Below are 22,464 nucleotides of genomic sequence, written 5' to 3'. Positions count from 1 at the left end.
TTACTTACAGTACAGTACAGCACAGTACAGTATGTCTATGGGCAGTAGTGACCACCAGCCATCAGTTTCATTGCCAATCCGGCTACCAAACTGGCATAAAAAAACCCGGAAGTGTAACTCAACTATCTAACTCTGTGCTACCTACTGATAATTCCTTGACCGATATAAAACAATTATTTCTGGGTAGATACCACCTACTCATCAGATATTCTGCCCCCAAGCAGCAATATTTGGTATTGTTTTGTTCCGGTTTGAAGGATAAGTGAGCCAGTGGCACTCGCACACGTAACATCTCAGTTCTCAAGGTTGGTGGCGCATTGGCGAAGTAAGGATTAATATTTATAAAAGCGCCGATGTCCATGGGCGGTAGTGACCACTCAACATCAGGTGGCCCATTTGCCGGTCCTATATAAAAAAAAAGTTGATTTGTAATCGTGAGTATAGGCACGTGTATGTTTATGTGTTGTGTTTCGTGTATATAATAAAAAATTAATTACATATTTTCATAAAAAGGAAAATATTGAGAATTTATTAATTAAAAATATCTTCTTATCTTTCATACAAAAAAAAAACTATTAACATTTCAATCGTATAAATTAATATGATTTTGTCGTTTCGTTTCATTTTGATTATCAATTTGGTTGTAGCTTGCGATCATATTAAGTTTTAATTATATCGATGTGCAATGGGAAAACTCACATCGTATCTACACGCTACTGTGATCCACAAATCAAAATCAAAATATACTTTTATTCAAGTAGGCTTTAAATATACAAACTTTTTATAAAAGAAAATAGTAACTATGATAAGATTACTATTCTGCGATGTTCTTGAGTAAACTTAAAACTAATTGTTTGTGTGATTACTGTACTTTACTTTACTTTTCATAAAATTAAGTTATATATTTATCTGTGTATGTGTGTAAGAGCCGAAATGGCCCAGTGGTTAGAACGCGTGCATCTTAACCGATGATTTCGGATTCAAACCCAGGCAGGCACCACTGAATTTTCATGTGCTTAATTTGTGTTTATAATTCATCTCGTGCTCGGCGGTGAAGGAAAACATCGTGAGGAAACCTACATGTGTCTAATTTCAACGAAATTCTGCCACATGTGTATTCCACCAACCCGCATTGGAGCAGCGTGGTGGAATATGCTCCATACCTTCTCCTCAACGGGAGAGGAGGCCTTAGCCCAGCAGTGGGAAATTTACAGGCTGATTATGTTATTATGTTATGTATGTGTGTAATGAAAATGCCAGTGCTTTGTTAAAGGTTACGTTGCCCACACATTACTAATTCTACAACAACAGAAATTGAATAGAAGTAAGCCAGTGTAAAAATTACCACATCCGGTATATCGTTTTTATTTTCAATATAATTAATAATATTTCTAACAGTACTTACGTCGATAGGGACTGACTATCACAATTTCGTCTTTTACTATTGAAAATAAATCTCTACATAGTATAGAACAAAGTCGCTTCCCGCCGTCTGTACGTCTGTCTTATAAACTACGCAACGGATTTTAATGCGGTTTTTATCAATAAGCAAAGAAATTCAAGAAGAAGGTAATGAACTTGATAACATAAACCATGTGTATAGGTATGTTACAGTAGAGAAAAGGCAAAAATTTCTTTTCTAGGCGGAAAACACAACAATTTCACTTTTTATGTTTGTCCTTTAACGTGTTGTATATAGACCATCAATACACACGCGAGAAGTCTTAACGAGCAACCAGTATTATATATAGAGGTCTATGGAGGAGGAGGCTCAAAAAAACATTCAGCTTATACACTTAAATCACACAAACTTCAACATACATAATATATTTGAGAGTAAAATAAATTGCATATTTTTTTTATTGCGCCCTATAAGAAACCTAATCGAAACAGCAATTAAACTCAAATTTCGAACACGGAAATCGTAACAATTTCGAATTTCGAATGAAATACAAAAAGAGTATTCTATCAAATTCGAAATTGTTTAATTCGATTCGAAATTCGACAAATATCTGGTATCGAATTTAAATAATGCATCTCGACATAATCCCGTAAGTGAAGAGAATTAAATTTTAAAGCTGCCATTTTAATTCACACGGTTACTCGTCTGTACGTCGTTGATGCTGTTAGCTAAACTTCACCTTGTTATATTTTTAGTATTTTGTGCATTCTTAAATTAAACGTTTTACGTTGAGCTCATTTTTAGAGTACCGTATAACAATAGAAAAAAACCATCATAGAATAACTTAATTTGAGTCGTTTCAGATGGAACTTTATCTCGGTTGATGCAATATGTGATGCACTCTCGATGAAGTCAAAATTCAAATTAACGGTATACATATTTAGTATACTGCATATAATCTTTTCATAATAATTAAGGTAATATATAATACAATTTATTTCTTTAGTGGGGCAATGTATACGGTTCTACAACAGGATCCCAGAAAGCGTTCAAAATGCTTCTGTTGCCAAATTTAAAAAAATTGCTAAGGAACGCTTGAGTGCGAAAGGGTACTATACAATTAGTGAGTTTATGATTGATAGCACACCTTGGGAATGAAACGATCGCCTCCTGGCTATATCTAATCATATTCAATATATGTACTTAATTTGATTGACAAAAAAAAAAGACCCGCTGAGTTTCTTTCGCCGGTTCTTCTCAGGTCAGGGTGTTTCCTTTTCCGAATCGGTGGTAGTGTTTAATTTGACTACCAATAAGTAGGTATGATGCTTCTATATTGAATCAAGGAATTTGAGTTTGAGTTTGAGTTTATCATTAATATAATCTTTTTGACATTAACTTTAAATGCTTTAATAGGCCAAGTTAAAAAAAAACCTTAAAACCTAATTATAAATAAATTGTAAAAATGTAAATTTATCATATAAATCTAAATAAAATATAAAACAAATAAAATCGTACGGAACCATCGGTATACCGGCGATGTTTACATTTGAATTTCTTTTAAATAGAACAAGGTTTTATAAACTGGTTTAAACTGGTTTGTTTTGAACATATTACAAGGCTCTCTTTTATATTTAGCCTGTAATCTAGTGACAATGCTATAAAAAGCTATGTAGATATGTTATTTAATTCGCCGAAAACCCTGTGTACGTAATTTAATTCGCGAATTTTGTTTTCAAGATCGGTTGACATTTTATTTAGAAAAAATATTTATAGTCCAATATTTAACGAGGATATAATATGTTTAAGTTAGTGGTAGTATTATTAATAATAATACTTAATATTATTGTGTTCCTGCCTAAAGGTTCATAGGGCCAGTGTAACTATATGCACAAGGGACATAACATCTCATTCATCATCATCATTGATATGATGCAATGAATGATTATTACTTCCAATGTCTATGGGCGGTGGTGACTACTTACCGTCAGGTGGCCCATATGCCGTCGGCCTACCCATAATATAAAAAAAAATTAAAACCCAGACAAACACCACTGAATTTTCATGTGTTTAATTTGTATTCATAATTCATCTCGTGCTCGGCGATGAAGGAAAACATCGTGAGGAAACCTGAACGTGTCTGATTTAAACGAAATTCTTCCACATGTACATATACCCACCAACCTCCAAACCTTCTCCTCGAAGGAGAGAGGACCTTAGCCCAGCAGTGAGAAATTTACAAGCTGTTACTGTTTGTTTTTTTTTATCATAATATGAAAATATAATCCAAAAAGAGTAATTTCTTATTCAAAAAATAAGAATAAAACGTATAAAATTGGAAACATTTATATTTATATCGCAGAAGTAATTTTATAGTCTGTGGTTCATATTGTAGTGAATTTACGATATCGCTTTTAATATTTTGTAGTGCGGTCGATTCGTATTACATGCATTCGTTTAACGATTCATTAAATAAAAAAACGATAAAACCACTATCCAATTAAAACGAAATAAACCAGTTTAAAATTAATCTTAACAAAGACTATATATTATATGTCAACGTATGAATACAGTTGGACTTAACCGTAACATATTGCTTAGAATTTAACGCATTACTTTTCCGTAGATCATAATCTGCTGAAACTAATTAGAGTTAAATTATAAAAACTCTGACCTGAACTCACTGAAATATGATAAACTATAGAAAATGTATCTTGTATGGATCTTTTTTTGTAGTTGAAGCACCGATCACGTTGTTCCGACAGTTTACAATCTCGCGATATAGATTATAATCTAAAAGTATTAACAATTCTACGCAGATACATTTAAATTTATATAATGTTTCGGCACACATGCTGCTAAGAAGCTATCTGGAAACCGGCTGTCTTAGCATGGGCAAGTTATGCGGAGGAATGAGGACCATGTCGTGAGCAAGGTTTTGAAAATGGATGTAGATGGATATAGAGGTAGAGGAAGACCCAAGAAACGATGGATGGATTGTGTGAAAGACGATATGGTTAGAAATAATGTTACTAGTGAGATGACGTCCGACAGAGATGTATGGAAGAAGAAGACTGCGCTGACCCCGAGTAAATTGGGATAAGGGCAGGAGGATGACGATGATGTTTCGGCACACACGAGCCCTATTTATTGTTTCAGTGTGCGTGACAGCTACGCTTGATTACTCGCGAACTTCAGTCTACCTTTTTTAGTGTGAGTTACTCATTTGCCGAGAGTAGGCCACTATTTTTTTCGACGCAATCTCAGCTTTGAAATTCTATCTAGATATATGAATAATATAAGACACTATGCTATACTTAAATAATTGAAAAAATGAGGTATCCAATTATAATCATTGGATTATTGAAAACTAACTATTAAATTAATTTACAATCTATCAATTTGCAGGATCTTTCGTAATTCTTTTACTTACTGTTCTTGTGTTGCATCCCATGGAGATCCATTTGATTGATATATTCTATTTCATTTTCAAATGCATTGAAAGACATAAATACTTTGACCAGAAACTATATTTAATACAGTTAAATTCTCCTTTTTTATCGTTATTACTAAACAAACGTTACAAATAAAAAAAATATAAAAATTGGAAATTGTGTTATCTTTAAATGATAGTTATAAATACGATTCAGGGTCGTCACACATACATACGCAATTACGAATTCTTTTAACATCTCATATATTCCGTTCAATATATACATTTTATTAGCCACGTTAGTTCCATACATTTCAGCCTTTTCAGCAAACGATTCGACAAACGCTATGCGACTCTGTCTAAACCCACCCTTATCATATTACCAATGTCTATTATTATCAACAACCATACAACCAGACTTACTGTAAATTAGTTTCATAATATTTTTCTCATCAGATAGTATGTAATTATTATCTCTATCAAAGGTAAGCCCGTGGACATTTTTAATATCTGAAATTCTCTCTATTCCATGTTTTCTAACTAAATATAAACCTAAATTAGAACAAACATACAAATTTTCGTCAACATCTTCAACTATTTGCCTGACTAATATTAAATCATTAACAACTTCAATGTTCTTAGCACTGTTATTCGTTTTATACAAACCTGTTTTATTAGAAAAATAAATATCATTATCATTATTTATATGAAAATGATCGATTTCAATGTCATTAAACTCCTTAACGGATACAAACGTTCCATCAAATTCCATGTACAGTCTCTGATCTGGATAACTTATGTAGAATAAATTTCTTCTATAAAACAGTGACCAAATATTAACACCGTCTTCTTTGTAAACATCAGCTAATCTCGTCAGCATATTATATTTGTAGATCCCTTCACTACCTCCTAAATAAATTACATCACTAGCTTGATCTATTGCAACAGCACACCCACCTCTGATACCAATAATATTATGATAATCATTAGAATCTAAATTATAATAAGCTAATTGAAAATCAACATCACTATATGTTTCTGGTTGCGTGTAGCTGAAGAATAATGTATTTGTTGCTTTGTGTATATTCAAATTATATGGTCTTCCTAGATCGGATACGAGTATCTCTCTCTCGTACCAATTTTCTCCGATCTTTAATCGATCACATGACTCTTTTTGGATACATGACGTTGACGTTATTAGAAGAAACAATAGTCTGATCTGCATATCTGAAAAAAAGAATTGAAATGATATTTAAAATAAGAATAATAATCATTGGTGTAAGTTTAATTGCTACTGTTAATTATCGTTACAAATAATTTTAGCCTTATGATTATATAACTTAGACTCATAAATGTGTTGTTTCCATCAAGCCGCATTGGAGCAGCGTGGTCGTGGAATATGCTCCAAAAGTTCTCGTCAATGGGAGAGGAGGCCTTAGCCCAGCGGTGGGAAATTTACAGGCTGTTAATGATGAATGATGATCATAAATGTGACTTGGCATCGGGGCAAGAGCAAATAACATTTTAAAGGTAGTATAATTATTAGTTCAGTAATTAAATCGTGCAAAATAACTTGTATAAAGATTTCTTTTAACATTTTCCTTCCAATCGAAATTAAAAAGTCTCGATGTCATCAATTTTGTACAAATGTACATACATACATTATTTTTAAAATAGAATTATGATCCATCTAGAAGAAAAAAATACTTTAATAGATATTAAAATTAGAATAGAATAACAATATTTTTTTAAATAAAAGTAATTCAAGTATCAAAATTGTTTAACACTACTTAAAGCTTACTATGAATTTAATACAAATATTTCCATTGAGAAACTATATCAATAATATTATCTGATTTCAACAAAATATTCTTACATACAACGCAAATCAATTCAAGTCAGATAGATGCAAAATTTTGAGTTTGGCAAGGATACGAGAATGTGTGGCACGCGGCCAATACTTTTTTTTTACTTATTTTGGGAATAAAATGCGGTACAAAATAGAGTAGCTATTTTGTTTCTTCTGCTTTCAAAAGTTTTCAATTCTTTCATTATATTTCTTAAAGCTAAAGCAATTTATTTTAGACATTACTTATATTTTTCGTCTTCTCAGAGTAAATCTTGTTTTACTCGAAGCATAATACTTTTCAATTTGAGCAATGTCTTCAAATTAAGTAAAACGAATGTCGAGGACTAGAGATACGGTTGAATTTTGAAGACATTGTTTTACAAAATGTCTTCAAAATTTAACAAACTACACATAACCTTAAATATATCAATATTATTTCAGTTACTTAAAGTTAAAAACATATAGAACTGACTAAGGATTAAATAGTAATTATGATAGAATGGGACTTTGAAATTAAATAAGGAATATGAAGAGGAATTCATATAATTGAGATAACATTTATGAGTATAGAATTCTAAAAAAAATTACAGGTTTTATTTTCACTGTTAGTAAGATGATTAAAAAGAAAGGTCCAACGGTTCACTACGAAATACTTAATATATTTTACGCAGCCAATAAGATATGTATAAATTACTTTTTTAAAACTATTAAACGAATCAAGCAGTTGAACAAAACTATATTCCATTTTTGAATCTACCAAAAGTAAAATATGTGAACAGCGTATTCTCGATAACTGTATTCAAGAAACAATTAGTTTCGCTTGATTGTCTACGAAGCCTAAACAGTAGCTGCGATGAACTCCTACGAACAACGGATAGTACTATGCATGAACATGATAGACACTAGATTATAATAAAAATTGTAAGCACCAATTAAAAACTTATACAATTAGCAAGTAATTTTTTTATAAAGAACTTCTACAATTCATATGAAAAAATTTGACAAGATTTATCTAATGAAACTAATTATGTTTACAAAAAAAAAAAAAGTAAAATTAATAGAAATTAAATTAAATTAAACATACCTGTAAACACATTGACAATACGCATGCAGATGTATTAATTTTATAAAACAATTATACATGTGAATTAAAGCGTAAAATTAATTCACTTTCAGTCGATTGAAACGAGACAATACGTTACAATTTGTACCATAAAATAAAACAATCATTGTGTTCACGTTCAGTGTTATAACCGACAATTTGTTTTAATTCTACTTCATAACAATTGTGATGCAAATGACATCATTATTTTCGTTAACTACTTCTGCTCGTGACTTCGAAGAATTTATATATTTTTCAACTTCAAATAATTCTAAGTTGTCCCTTCTTCTGTTATTCTGTTATTGGTCTTCTTTTGTTATTTATAACGATTAGTCTTTATTGCTTTTTATGCTTATTATTAGCATGCATGATATTCCACTATGAGATCGTATCAAATATGTAGAAGTGCACGATGTATATTTACCAAAATTATTCACATTCGTGTAATTGAACATAGTTCACAGGAAAACAATGACAACAAATGAAGTAATTGAAATATAATTACGATTAAATATATTGAATCGAGTGTTTATACATATAGATTAAATACGATAATTTTGCTTCTTGTAAGTTACGTAACTAATGTTATTATTAATTAATGTTAATATCAAGAGTAACATTTTACCAATTATAGTTTCCAAAAATGCCTGAAACCCAGCCAGCGTCTGTCTGAACGAACAAGTCTTGTTTAGTATACCGTCTAAAAATTTATATGATAAAGAAGTTTATTAATTTCTTGGAACTAACAGCATTCCAGTAGGTCTTTGTTTTCTTTGAAAAATCAAAAGTAAAAATTTCTTTTTTGGTAAAATTCTTACTGAATTATTTCTTATTGCTCCTTTGAAAGGAAATTATTATTGAAAATCATAATGCCATATGATTTTATCTATTCGTGAGAATAAAACTAATATTTTGTGTATATATTTTTAATAAAACAAATCAGTACATAAAATTAACTTATTAACTTAAATCATTTAAATATCTTCAAAGATATTTTTATTTGTATTTCGCGAAATAGCACCTATACATGACATACTATTATTGCTAGGAAAAAGTCTATATATAGCGTATTTATCAGAATAAATAATATGATCATTTTCTTCGAAAGTCATGCCAAACACATTTTCCATTTCTGCCAACCGTTTAACTCTAGTATAGGGTTTATCTTCAACATAAATGCCATTACCACCACAGATATAAATATCACCGTAACTGTCATCCACTATTTGCCTTACAGCAATATCGTCATCCAGAACGATGGTACTCCTAGTGATCTTATCAACTTTATAAAGAGCCGTTTTATTTGAGAAATAAATATCCTTCTGTTTCGTTACAAAGAAATTGTCAATTTCAATATTAACAGCTTCAGCGACTTTGACGAATTTGTCATCGATGTACACGTGTAGCTTCTGCATCGGGTAATCGATGTAGTAAAAATTATTTCTTATGAATAAGCCCCAAATAGACTTGCCCTCTTCGGCGAAGAATTCAGCGGACTTGGTCAAAAAGTTATACTTGTATATGCCGTCATGTCCGCCGAAGTATATATCGTCGTTGCCAGGATCATACCCAATAGCATAACCACCAGGAACTCCTTTAATATCTTTAGCTACTTTCCTATTTAAATCATATGACATTATTTCAAAATCAACGTCTGTTCCTTTATGGATCGTATGGCTAAAGAAGAGAGTACTGGAGTATTTATGTATGACCAAATTATACGGCCGTCCGAGGTTTTCCATCAATACTTCTCTTTCATAATAAACATGATCAAACACAAGGCCATTACACGAAATCACGTCTCTGTCGACACAGCGTCCCAACGAGACATAAGACATGAACAGAAGGAATAATAGCATTTTATCTCATTTAATTTTCTTTAGTATCAGTTACGTAAGGAATATTTCGTCGAAATTTCTGTTTTTATTTCTCTATGTTTATGAAAAGGAATTTGTTTCGTCCGTTTTACTGCCTTCGTATTCAAAATTTCATTGGGATGCAATCTACAAAAATATCAAACAAGCTAGTATATTCATCATAATAAAAAAATATATCATCACAATCCGTTTTTACTCGGTGATACGCCTTTGTGCAAGCCCATAAAACTTAGTATTGTTGTGTTCCGGTTTAAAGGGCGAATGAACTAATGTTAGAAAAGACACAAGGGACATAACATCTTAGCTCCTTAGATTAATGATGTATCCGCGGTGTAATTTATATTTCTTATAGTGCTACTCACTCATCAGGTATTTTACCATCAGGTACTACCATCAAAAAGCAATACTTTGTATTGCTGTGTTCCGGTTTGAAGGGTGAGTGAGCCGGCTTAATTAAAACTCAAGGGACATAACATCTTAGCTCCCAAATTGGTGGCGTGAGGAGCGCATATGTATGGACGGTAGTGACCACTTATCATCAAATATCATATCTCCGGTGCTTACATATTTAAAAAAAAAAAAAAAACTTTTTCACTACTGTCAGGAAATGCCGGAAAACTTATACATTGCACGATAACCTAACAAATAAGTTTAAGAAAGTAAAAATGTAAAAAGTTTATTGTGTAACTAACAGAGCGACATAGTCACAAACGGTGACTAAGATGTATAAAAAAAAAAAACAATTTTTCACGTACTAAATAACAGAAATGGTTATTTTATCATTTCAAATTTATATAGTTCGGAGTTCCACCCGAAATTTATCTCTAACAAATGTTATCGATACTAAAAATCAAATAGAAAACTTATAACCAAATAATTACTCACATTGCTATTAAAAACTATGAACCCATTTATAATATTAATCTTACGTCTGATATGAACTAATCTTCAACGTGTAATAAATCACGCAAACCCGAAGTTTAAACTACCGGTGAGATCATAGTGCATTCTTGAATTGTTTACAAAATAAACTAATAAATTAAATAATATATACATGTTATTTATAAACATTTTGTTATTATTTAAAGACTAGAATGAGTCAGTCGCTAAAAAAAATGTTTGGGTTTTTTAAGGAGAAATTGTAATTAGCAGGCGTATGGAAATTGAGAATGTTAACACTCCTGTGGTTAAGAAGTTCATAAAGCCGTTGGTGCTGCACTTGAACTTTTTCTTTTTGGTTAGTTTGAAACAAGATTATTAGCCGAAGTCGAAATTAGTCAGAAGGGCATCATCATCAACATAATCATTAACTCACTCGTAACCTTGATGCCTGTAGATCCCGAGGGTCAGGGAAAAGAAACGAAATCATACCTTTAAAAGTTATCAGTCAAGATATTCCTATAAGCAGCCCGAAAAATTGGCATTACACTTTCGTGCCTCGGCCATTACTTAAAGTAGTCGATACTGGCCCTTAATTATTTTCTGTTGTATTGTATTGACCGTCCCTTCAGATTTTGAGTGAGAAAATAGTAAGACTGTGATTTTGTACATTTGTGTCATGTAATATTTGTTGCTTGATTTAGACGTGACGGTCAAAAAGACATCTTCAACATCACCATCAGAAGCGATTATTCTATTACATAATTTACCTTCAAACATATATTCTTGAATAAAAGGAGAAATGATTCAAAATCAAAATATACTTTATTCAAGTAGGCTTTTAAAAGCACTTTTGAATCATCATTTTACAAACTATATTAAGTGAAGATACCACCGGTTCAGGATGTAGATTCTACCGACAAGAACTCAGCTAGGAACTCAGTAACTCTTTTTCTATCGAGTTCCCAAGGTTGGTAGCGGAAACGAATAATGAAAATTTATCACAGCGCCAACGTCTGACCAGACCTGCTTGCCAGTCTGCGGTTCAATCCAAAAGATAAATTTAGATAAAGTAAATAAGAAAAATTTATAAATAATATGTACAGACATCTATAAATATTTAGTCTTTAATTAATTTGTTAATGTAGCCATTAATGTACATAAATATATCATAAGTTTCATCTCATTTTTTCTTTCCCTAAAATAAAATAAAATAAAATAAATAAAAATTTACGTGAACTAGCAACACGAATTACAATGATATTTAAAACTCGAATATGAAATATTATATTCCCACAAGGTAAGTCTTGTTAATGTTAAGGTAATTTAACTTTTCGCTAATTCATTCAAGTTGTGTAACAAGAACATAATTTCCCTACTTGTAAATTAAAACTACATATAAGGTAGCGCTTTCGTACAAGAGGAGCGGAATCTTTATTTTTTATTTTCTTTTATATAATTGGTCGACGGACGGACGATCACCATCCATACAAATGCGTTGTAAGAAACGTTTACTATCCCTTAAATCGCTAATTCACCACCAATCATGAGAACTAAGATGTTATGTACCTTGTACCTGTAGTTACATTGGTTCACTCACCTGTCAAACTGGAAAACAACGATCCTAGTATTGTTGTTTGGCGGAAAAAAATCTAATCAGTGACCAAGGTATACTCAATACTCATTAACTTAAACTATTTCTTAAATATATGTGACTGATGTTTAAGAGAAATGGAATATATTTTTTCTTACCAAGGAATAACATTGCAGAGCGTTAACTGAGCTATGTATAGCCAATACGTTTTTGTATACAAGTATATTTTAATTATTTTTAGTCTTCCTTTATAGGAAATGTATATTATGAATTATATTCGGTAAATACCTAAAATAAAAAATAAAAAGTAATAAGGAGTATAAGCCTACGCTAAGTTTTAGGGCACCTATAAGATAATATTTGGTGGTAGGGCCGTCTGGGTAAGTACCACGCACTCATCACATTCTACCAACAAATATCCATACTCAGAATTCATGTGTTTCGGTTTGAAAGGTAAGTTATCCAATTTGCCCATGTGTTACACCTAAAGACACATGGGCATAATATCTTAGTTCCCAAGATTGCTTAAAAAAACAATATTTTATATTTCTTACGTTTTCAATAGGGATGGTGACGACTGACAACCAGGTGGGCCAAATTCCCGTCCACCGACAAAGTCTCATTCAAAAACTAAATTACAACACATATTTAAAGTATTGTTCACAACTAAAACTCGCTTTCCGCTCCGCTGCCCGCTGCTCTCAACGACCTAACAACACCACTATTTAACATCAGATCACCTAATTGACCCCTGTAAAGCTTTGATAAAACATCCACGAGTAAGCCAAAACGCTAATTTAATAACGAATGTAGAGTTTGTTTCGTCTGTCTGGTTTTCATGCAGCAACGTCGAAATCATAAATGCGTTAAAATTAAAGCTTTTGAATATACAAAACTTTGACCTGAGAAATTGGTTAATACTCATTTTGCATATATTATCCGACCTTTTATCTTTGGCTTTTTTTTATTAATTTAGGTAAGCAACTGATATTAAATGGTCAATACTACCCATACATGTATATTGATACTGTTAGAAATATCAACCATCCCTTACAGTACCAATACGCCACCAACCTTGGAATCTGAGATATCATATCGCGCCTACAAATACACGATCAAGATTTTAAATAACAGTGTTCTTCGGTCATGGCCAGAAATTACCGTTGATGAAAAATCAGAACTAAAGCTAACTAACGGGTACATTTTTTTAATAAAGAAAATGTTGTGACATAATTTACTCACTCACTCATTAATACTCTAGCTTTCTACAAGTGAAAACATTTTTAGAATTGTATCCTTAGATACGAGATTACTACTTACAAACAAACAAATTTTATATTTCTAATATCAGTATAGATAAGCACAATACGCAAGCAAAAAGACAAATTTTCAGAGTGGAGCTTATTCTGTAAGATTAACTCTAAATTCACCGCAAACACGATAGTGATATGTCAAAAAGTGAAATGCGATATTGCCTGTTATAATTATAACACTTAAAGGATACGTAGCAGTTCGGTTATTCTGTAACAAGAAACTCGAAACTTATGGCAGAACACGAGCTTGATGTGTCAGAATGTCATGTGTTCCGATTATAATAATTATACAATTTATAGGCTACACGTATCAAAATGGCGTATGACTGACACACGTCAACATTTCACGAGTGAGATACGAAGTGAGATACATAATCACACTGCAGAATAGCATATCACGTCTTTTTTTTAACAATTAACGGATGACACACAATGTGGATGAAATGGTGGCAGGTTACGGGAACAATTTGTGACCCCCGTATTCCCCTTAAACTTAAGGGGAAGATCTATAAGACCATGGTCAGACCTGCTGTTCTATATGGATCAGAGTGTTGGGCTATAAAAGGGATGACTGAAAGACAATTGCATGTGGCGGAGATGAGAATGCTGAGAGGAATGTGTGGTGTTACGCGAATGGATAGAGTAAGGAATGAGTACATAAGAGGAAGTTCGAAAGTGGCACCGGTAACCGAGAAGCTATCTGGAAACCGGCTGTCTTGGTATGGGCATGTTATGCGGAGGAATGAGGACCATGTTGTGAGAAAGGTTTTGAGAATGGATGTGGATGGATATAGAGGTTGGGGACGACCAAAGAAACGATGGATGGATTGTGTGAAAGACGATATGGTTAGAAAGAATGTTACTTGTGAGATGACGTCCGACAGAGAAGTATGGAAGAAGAAGACATGCTGCGCCGACCGTCTCACTAAACTTTTAACTTAATACTAATATAATGATAATACAAAGAATTTAATTAATAAGCTTTTTCTTAATTTTAAGTTTCTAATTTGTATTTTTACTGCTACGTATTATTTTTTCACTTTTTATCTTAATTGTATTTAAATATTTTTTGCTTAGTGCATTCTGTGGTCGCCTGTAATTGAAGGAGCACACAATTTGTAACCGTTATATAGTTTTATTTTAATAATATTTATTTAGTTTGTATCTTTTGTTGGAGACTCATAAATTAAATAAATAAATGTTGTTTAGAACGCAGTCATTTTAACCTATGATTACAGGCTCACCCTGGCAAGTTGAACCACTGAATGTTCATGTGCTTAAATTGTGTTTATAATCAATCTCGTGATTGTTGATGAAGGAAAATATCGTGAGGAAACTTACATGTGTCTAATTTCAATGAAATTCTGCCGCATTGAAGCAGTGTGGAGGAATAAGCTCAAAAACTTTCTCCTCAAAGGGAGAGAAGGCCTTAGACCAGGAGTGGGACATTTATAATTTACTAAATTTAAATTGTGATGCTGAATAAAAATATACAGGCACACAAAAATGAAATATAAAATTAAAAATAAATACACCAAAGGCACTACATATCCGTGGAGATACAAATATAGCAATAAAAATGTTGAATGTTGTATAGGTACAATCATTTTATGTCCATAGAGAATTCAAATTCGTGATAAAAATTTAAAAGTGCTGGCAACACTTTGACATGAAATTTATGAGCAATTTTCAACATAGATATTATTTTATTTAAATGCCGCTTCTTTGGATGAATATGTAATTCATATTTTTGGCAACAAGAATAATGTACGCAATTATTATTTTCTGAATTTAAGTCCACAGTGGGTTGTAAATGGACATTCTTCATCAGCTCATCTAAGTATTCTCACGATGTTTTCCTACACCGAGCACAAGATAATACATATAAATTACACTCGTGATAATCCAGTGGTGCTTGACTAGGCTTAAGTTCGAATTTCCACTTGAGTTCTTCTCACTAGTACAGGACAGTCTCGGCTAAATATACATTACGGACGTTGGCTATAATCAGTAATACTATCCACAACATTTTTATCATGGTGTGAATCTATAAATTGAAAGGACGATTATAATTGTAAATTTTATAATGATTCACTTCGTTATGGAATGATTATTTGTCAACCTAAATAAAGTAGACGTCGTTTACTTGGTGATAAAGCAAAGCAAGCTGTTGGTGGAACCATCACTGATCTAATATTCTATCGCAAAACACCAATACTTAGTATTTTTGTGTTCCGGTTTGAATCAGTGAGCCAGTGTAACAAGTACGGACAAAGCATCTTAGTTCCCAAGCTTGGTGAAGCATTGGTGATGTAAGGAATGGTTAATAATTCTTACAGTGACGAAATCTACGGGAACAGGAGACCACTTATCATCAGGGGACCTATTATAAGTCCTTGCCTACCTATATTATAAACATTTAAGCAGAGATGTCACTTTCATATGTTTTTATATTCTAAGCAACATTTTACTTTAAATATGTTAATTTAAAGTTAATACAATGCCGGCAAACATTTCGCGAGATTGTATCAAACTTTCGACGCAGATCTTGACAAACGGAAATTAAGGGTATAAGAACCAAAAGATTATGTTCTGGATCATTAAGTTTTATTATTCTGCGTTTATTTTAATAATATTTCTTATTGAGCGTTACGCTCGGTTTCATGGCGTGGTAGATTTTTGACAGTTAATATGCAAGTGTAATGCTTCTATATTGAATTAAGATTTTTGACTTCGACTTTTGACTTTGACCTTGACTTCCCAGTAATGTTATCAAATATTATAGAAAAATATAAACTGAAAAATTAATTAATTAATTTGTCGATTATAAAAATACTGACAGTAATAACTCAACAATATACTTTATCAAGAAATTTGTGATTAAAATAACTTAAGGCTACATTGAATCCTAAGCAAAAATAATTTTCAAAGTCGATTCTCAAATATAAAAGTCGAAGATGCTCCGGACAAACAAAACATATATACATACGTCCTTTTTGAATTAAAGTAGTTTAAAATTATTTTTTTATTTTATCTGTATGTCATGGCAATGTGACATTTTAATAGTCCTTTTATATATCACTAGCTATCTTCATTGCGATTCTGCAAGAATCCACTTCGTATCTCACTCGTGAGATGTTGACAGCTGACTTACTGCGATACGCCATTTTGATAGTTGTATCAAATAAATTTTATGAGTATTATAATCAGCGTTGTATATGACAATCTGACATTTTACGTTCTGCGGTGAGTTGCGAGTTTCTTATTACAGAATAACTTAGTCTTTTAAGTATTTTTAATACTGACAGACTTAATTATGCTAGAATCTAAATCATGTTCTTCATTTGCTTAGAAATATTCAATCAATTATTTACTTTCAACGTTATTCGTTTTAACGACTTATTGGTTTCCTAATAATATGAATTCTCAGTTTCGTGATTCTTTGCCTGTTTATATATGTATAGACATTATATTTGATGTATATACAAGCTACCACACCCGGTTTTTCACGGACAGAAAATCTTAATGTATTATCTTCTGTATGAATCACTCAGTTCATTAATGAAAACCCTAAAAAAAACCAGTTTGGTGAGTTTTGAGATTATGGCGTATAGACGCGGCATGAGGACTTTATTTTATAATATGTCACAACAGTTTAGTCTTTTCGCAAGAGCTTGACAACCTTTTTTTAAATTTTTTATTTTGGAAATACGAGAAAAAAAATCGCTCTGTCGTCAAAATTCGAAATATGTTCGAATTTCGACCACGGAGTAAACACTAGCTAGAATGAAAATAATATTTTTTATAAAGGATACCAATACAAATTTTTGCTCATTACATAACAATGCAATTCATAGATATAATAAATTTGTTAGTAAAGTTAAGTAACAGAGTGCAAATCCTAGACAAAGATCTCCTTTCAAGAAGCCAAGTTGTTAATTCATTGGCATAAATTTATAAAAAAAAAATGTTTTATCTAAGTTTACGTAAATACCGCTCATTCTATTTACAAGGAAACTTTCACTATTCGATAGACTATAATTTCAGGACGTTTTTAGGCTTTATAGTATAGTGTTTAGTATATTTTGGATATGTCGCTAATTATGTAATAAAAAAAAATTAGGCTGAAAATAATCACATTAAAACTGATTTATTTAAAATAAAATAGTAATAATACAACTTACCATCAAGATGGTAAGTGTACTGCGTAGATAGCGGTTATTGCAAGTAGGTACCAATTTTGTGTAAAATTAAATTTTATTTACCTGCCCTCCATTGAATTACACGTTTTAACCTCGACACCAATAAAAGTCACAAAGGGTTCATTTAAAATATATTTAAACAATTAGTAAAATATATATATATATATAAATATCTGTAAAATATTAAATTCACAATAACTTCAGACGGCAAGTAACTTTACAATTTACTTAAAAAATTAAATGTACCTGTTTTGCTGTCGGTACATTTCTTTAGAATCGACATTTGGTACCGGTGGTAGCGCTTGACGATTCAAAAGCCCTCGTGCAGCTCTATTTGAATAAAAATAATTTGAATTTATATGACAAACTTATTTGTGGAGTCAACAAGGAACCCAAGAGCACTGACTCGGTTACATATCAACTTGGCCTCATAACCGAGTGAAGCTAGTATTTTGGGTACTCTACCTCGATTATTGTTTAAAGAGGATTTTTTATGTAAATCACTTATTGGTACACCTTTGGGTTAAGACCGACGTATACCCTGACGACAAACAACATGACGCTCATGAGATCAGCTCTTCGGAGACACCCTGTGTATTTAAATTCTCTGTTCTGTGTAAATATATTTATTTATAAACTGTATTATTGTAATAGTAATGTATAATTATATTAGGAGATATCAAAGTAGATAAGTGTGCGTCATAATAACGGATTAGACATACATTGGTCTCTATTTATTCAAGCGTCCATAGTCGAATGGGATGCAATCCTTTACGTGCTTCTACATAGAATTTATTGACAGAAAAACCAATAACAGCTATTGATCTTACCTGGATTGGACCCAGGACCTCAAGATTCACAGCCGTACTTACGAAGCAGTTTACTACGTAGTAGTAAGTTTTGTACAAACCTGACGGGATACGTACCACCACTTGACTCACTCTACCGCCAAATAGCAATAATAATAAATAAATAAATAAATATTGGACAACATCACATACATTACTCTGATCCCAATGTAAGTAGCTAAAGCACTTGTGTTATGGACATCAGAAGTAACGACGGTACCACAAACACCCAGACCCAAGACAACATAGAAAACTAATGAAGTTTTTCTACATCGACTCGGCCGGGAATCGAACCCGGGACCTCGGAGTGGCGTACCCATGAAAACCGGTGTACACACTACTCGACCACGGAGGTCGTCGCAATACTCAGCATCATTGTGTCCTTGTTTGAAAGGAGAGTTAGTCAGATACTACAGGTATAAAAATATACGGATGGTGGACACCGCTTACCATCAGGAGACCCATTTGCTTGTCCACGTACCTATTTTATAAAAATGTCGTATTTTAACTTTATATCTATCTATTCTTATGCAATCGTTTGTCCTGACTAACTATCAAGAAACAGCCAAAACATCTAAAAAGCTAGAATTTAAACATAGGTTTACATTATAGCGCAAACGTCAATTTCAACAAAATCAACTATAAGAGAGCGAAATAGTACCTTTGAATAAATTTTACTAGTACGAAGCCGGCACGAGTAGTTAATATAATATGTAACTCAAAACGCATAAACAAAAAACAATTTCTAAATGATAAAATAATTCAGCTGAACAAAGAGAGTCTCATGTATGTAAAACTTGTCGACATTCAAAACGCATTAGGGACACTCGTCCACTACTCTACGCGAGTACTTTTTACACCCTAATTCGATGCCTCTCACGTCAAAAACAGATTCGACTCAACAAAACGATAATTTAGCACAATAAAGCTGGTCCACTCGGAGACACTAAAAAGGGTACACATTGCAAAGTACTTAACTGGAACGCTATGGAAATTCCTATACTAATATCCGGTCCCTTTTTGTTGGTCTCGCGTGTAAAATGGGTTGAGAACGTGAAAATTGACAAAGGCAAGAAGAATTTGGAAATGGTATACGGAGAATTTCTTTTAACGTTAAACTATTTATTGTACCATTGGTTAAATAGGAATTCTTGTCTCGTCTTGGTTTTGTAGGTAGCGTATAAAGTCGCAAGTCCCAAGATCCAGGGCTATTTAAAAGTTCTTAGGTTTTTCTCACTAGCTGCCCCGATTCGAAGTGCTGTCCGAAGCACGTATGTTCTTGCATATGCGCCCCGAAAAGTTGTTACTGGCGTTGGTCTCATTGAGGTCATATCGGCTTAGTGACGTAAAATCGGCTTAGTGCCTTCATGTTTGCAATATATAAGGATATCAAGGGGTCCTTAGAGAATTGCTACATCTGCTGAACTCTGTTAGGATGACATCCTTAGGCCTAACTTAGGCCGATCTAGACCTGGACGTCGATCTTTAATTTAATAACAATATAAATAATGAAAAAAAAATAGAATATTTATATTTAGGAGTATCTCTCGATTCCTAAAATAGTGTAATTTACGTATGAAATTCACATTCTTTAAATTGTTTATTAAACGTTTCTAATCTGGGTATACGACAAAAAAATTAACACACTAATGTCACTCCTGTCAATATAACTCTTTGATTTGGTTAACATCATTAATATTATTAATGATGTTAACCAAATCATTGATTTATGAGACCGGCGCTCCTCGGGTAAACGTTTCAGCCACTCGAATAGTTGTACCGTGTATACGTAATCGTATATAATCATTCCTCATAATTAATCTTGTCAAATACAATAATAATCGTATTCGAATTCAAAGCTCAACTGAGTAACAAAACAAACACTATTACTCGAATGCATGGACTAATTTGTAGAGCGACAAGTACTAAAAATAAAGTTTGGACACCATTCGAAAAAGATTATTTTTTCCAAATTCCATTGTCAATCTTTTACAACGTCACTATTAAGATCGCCAGCGTATTATACAGTATGATCTTTTTAGTGCGTATGTATATAGTTGAAACAAACATTAGGTCCTCAAACTATCTTGAGACCAAATAATAGAAGCAATTTCTCCAACTCGTAATCAGGGTTGGATTATTCAGTAGACGATGTATGCTATCTAGAGGCCCCTCATCGGCTGGGGGCCCCTAGACTAATGTTGGCAAATTAATCACTATTGAAATTTAAAGTGTTATTTCTAATACTGTGTATTATTGCTTTCATGACTTACCGTCGTAATATAGTAAAAATGTCGTATTTATGTATACAATGTCGTTGTAGCCGAATAAATACATTTTAGGAAGTTAGAGAAGAGCAAACGGACCCAGAGACGTTCATTGTTAAAGGACACGACATGGCTAATCCGGCCTTGCCTGTAATTAAGTCCTCTTGACCGTTTTGGGTCATAGTGACTAATAACAAAGCCACGAGATCAACGGGGCAATATCTATAATAAAAAAAGTATACAATTAATAAAGTTATAAAACTAGCGAGCCGCCCCGGCTTCGCTCGGGTGTAGTTTACAAATAAACTAAATGTATAACACTCAGGAATACTCTAGCTTTCTTCCAGAAAGAAAAACGGAAAGAGTCTTGGGAGACCCAAGTCAATGAAATACCAGACACAAAAAAAATTTAATACTATTTGAGAACAATTTAGATGACAGTGACATCATTCTTATTAGGAATCACATTTGAATTAAAACAAAATAATAATATTAATCATACACAAGAGAAAGAGAGGAAGAGGTCTTCTGGAGGGGGGCATGATTCTATTTCCTTACGTGACGTCTGACAGTTCACTCTACTGTAAAAAATCAACCGTAAAAGAATTTCGTTCATAGGTTTTGGAGATTATCAACATACAAAAAAAAAAAAAACAAACATTAATATTAGTCTAGATAACATTTCCATGACACTTACACATCTGTAACAAAATGTTTCAAGTGGGTTGGGTCAGAAAAAACCTGACAATGAATACGAATAACCCGCCGTTTGTAAAGCGTCAAGCCTTCTGGTAAATTTGAGTTTATATTTTTAACTTCTTTTATAGAAGAGAATCACATTGAAAAAGAAAAGTTATCTGTATTTACTCGAAATTCGTTTGCTTTTCTTGTTTACGTGTTTATTCGTTGAATACATTATTACATAATATACCACTGTTGTCAGAATTCCAAATGCCATCTACAGTATGTTGTTGTCCAGAAATCTAAAACAGCGCGATTTTTAAGGCACTTTCTGCGTCACGCAGTCATTCTGGACAACTAACTTTTGCTGGCGTTTCCGAACCGACGGAAACCTTCAAGAAAAGAGCTAACTCATTCCTCAAAGGCCAGCAAAACACCAAGCGCCCCCGTGCTGCAGATGTCCATCAGCGGTGGCAATCACTTTCCATCAGATGAAAAATTACACAAAAAAATATTACATAAGACGGTTTTAACGCTAAAAGTTTTCTCTACCAGTCAACTCTAGGAAATTTACTGAATAATTATAAATATAGGTATTTGTACGTATGAATATGACATGACATTATGTCAATAAAACATTTAAGGGCTGCTAACTGTAGCAGGGAGAATTACCTTTTCTAAAATCAACTAAAGTCAGTAGCGCGAGATGATTTCGTAATATTAACATATTATATATAGTTTAAATTACATTTTGGAACGCTTTTTTTACTAAATACGATACGAAATTCACAATAAAATTAAAACAATGATTATAATTGATATTTGTTTAAAATAATTCGTTAATCACCTCCTTACTCACTTACGTTGATACGATATTTTGATAAATAATAAATGTTATTATTATTATAATCAATGTCGCTTATCAATTAACTGTACGCAAGCCCTACCACCAGCCCTTTTAGCAAGGTACCATAAAAATCAAAATCAAAATATTCTTTATTCATGTAGGCTCATAAA

The 22,464-nt window shown here is 32.4% G+C and overlaps 2 protein-coding genes across 2 annotated transcripts in view; one reads left to right on the top strand and one right to left on the bottom strand.

Moving 5' to 3' along the window:
* LOC113396032 (uncharacterized) overlaps nucleotides 1-9,423 on the bottom strand; it is a 28,669-nt gene extending 19,246 nt beyond the window's left edge. Inside the window, exons 1-2 of the mRNA XM_064218716.1 lie at nucleotides 8,994-9,423; nucleotides 5,219-6,062 (exon numbers count right to left, since the gene is read on the bottom strand). Of these exons, the coding sequence (XP_064074786.1) occupies nucleotides 5,219-6,062; nucleotides 8,994-9,423 (1,274 nt within the window). The remainder of the gene's footprint in view (nucleotides 1-5,218; nucleotides 6,063-8,993) is intronic.
* The window catches only part of LOC113396031 (alpha-2Db adrenergic receptor), a 467,800-nt gene that overhangs the window by 403,209 nt on the left and 42,127 nt on the right, over nucleotides 1-22,464 (top strand). The gene's annotated exons all lie outside the window — the stretch shown is intronic.

Source organism: Vanessa tameamea, chromosome 24 (genome assembly GCF_037043105.1).
Source record: "Vanessa tameamea isolate UH-Manoa-2023 chromosome 24, ilVanTame1 primary haplotype, whole genome shotgun sequence".
NCBI lineage: Eukaryota > Metazoa > Arthropoda > Insecta > Lepidoptera > Nymphalidae > Vanessa > Vanessa tameamea.
This window is presented reverse-complemented; position numbering and strand designations above follow the sequence as displayed.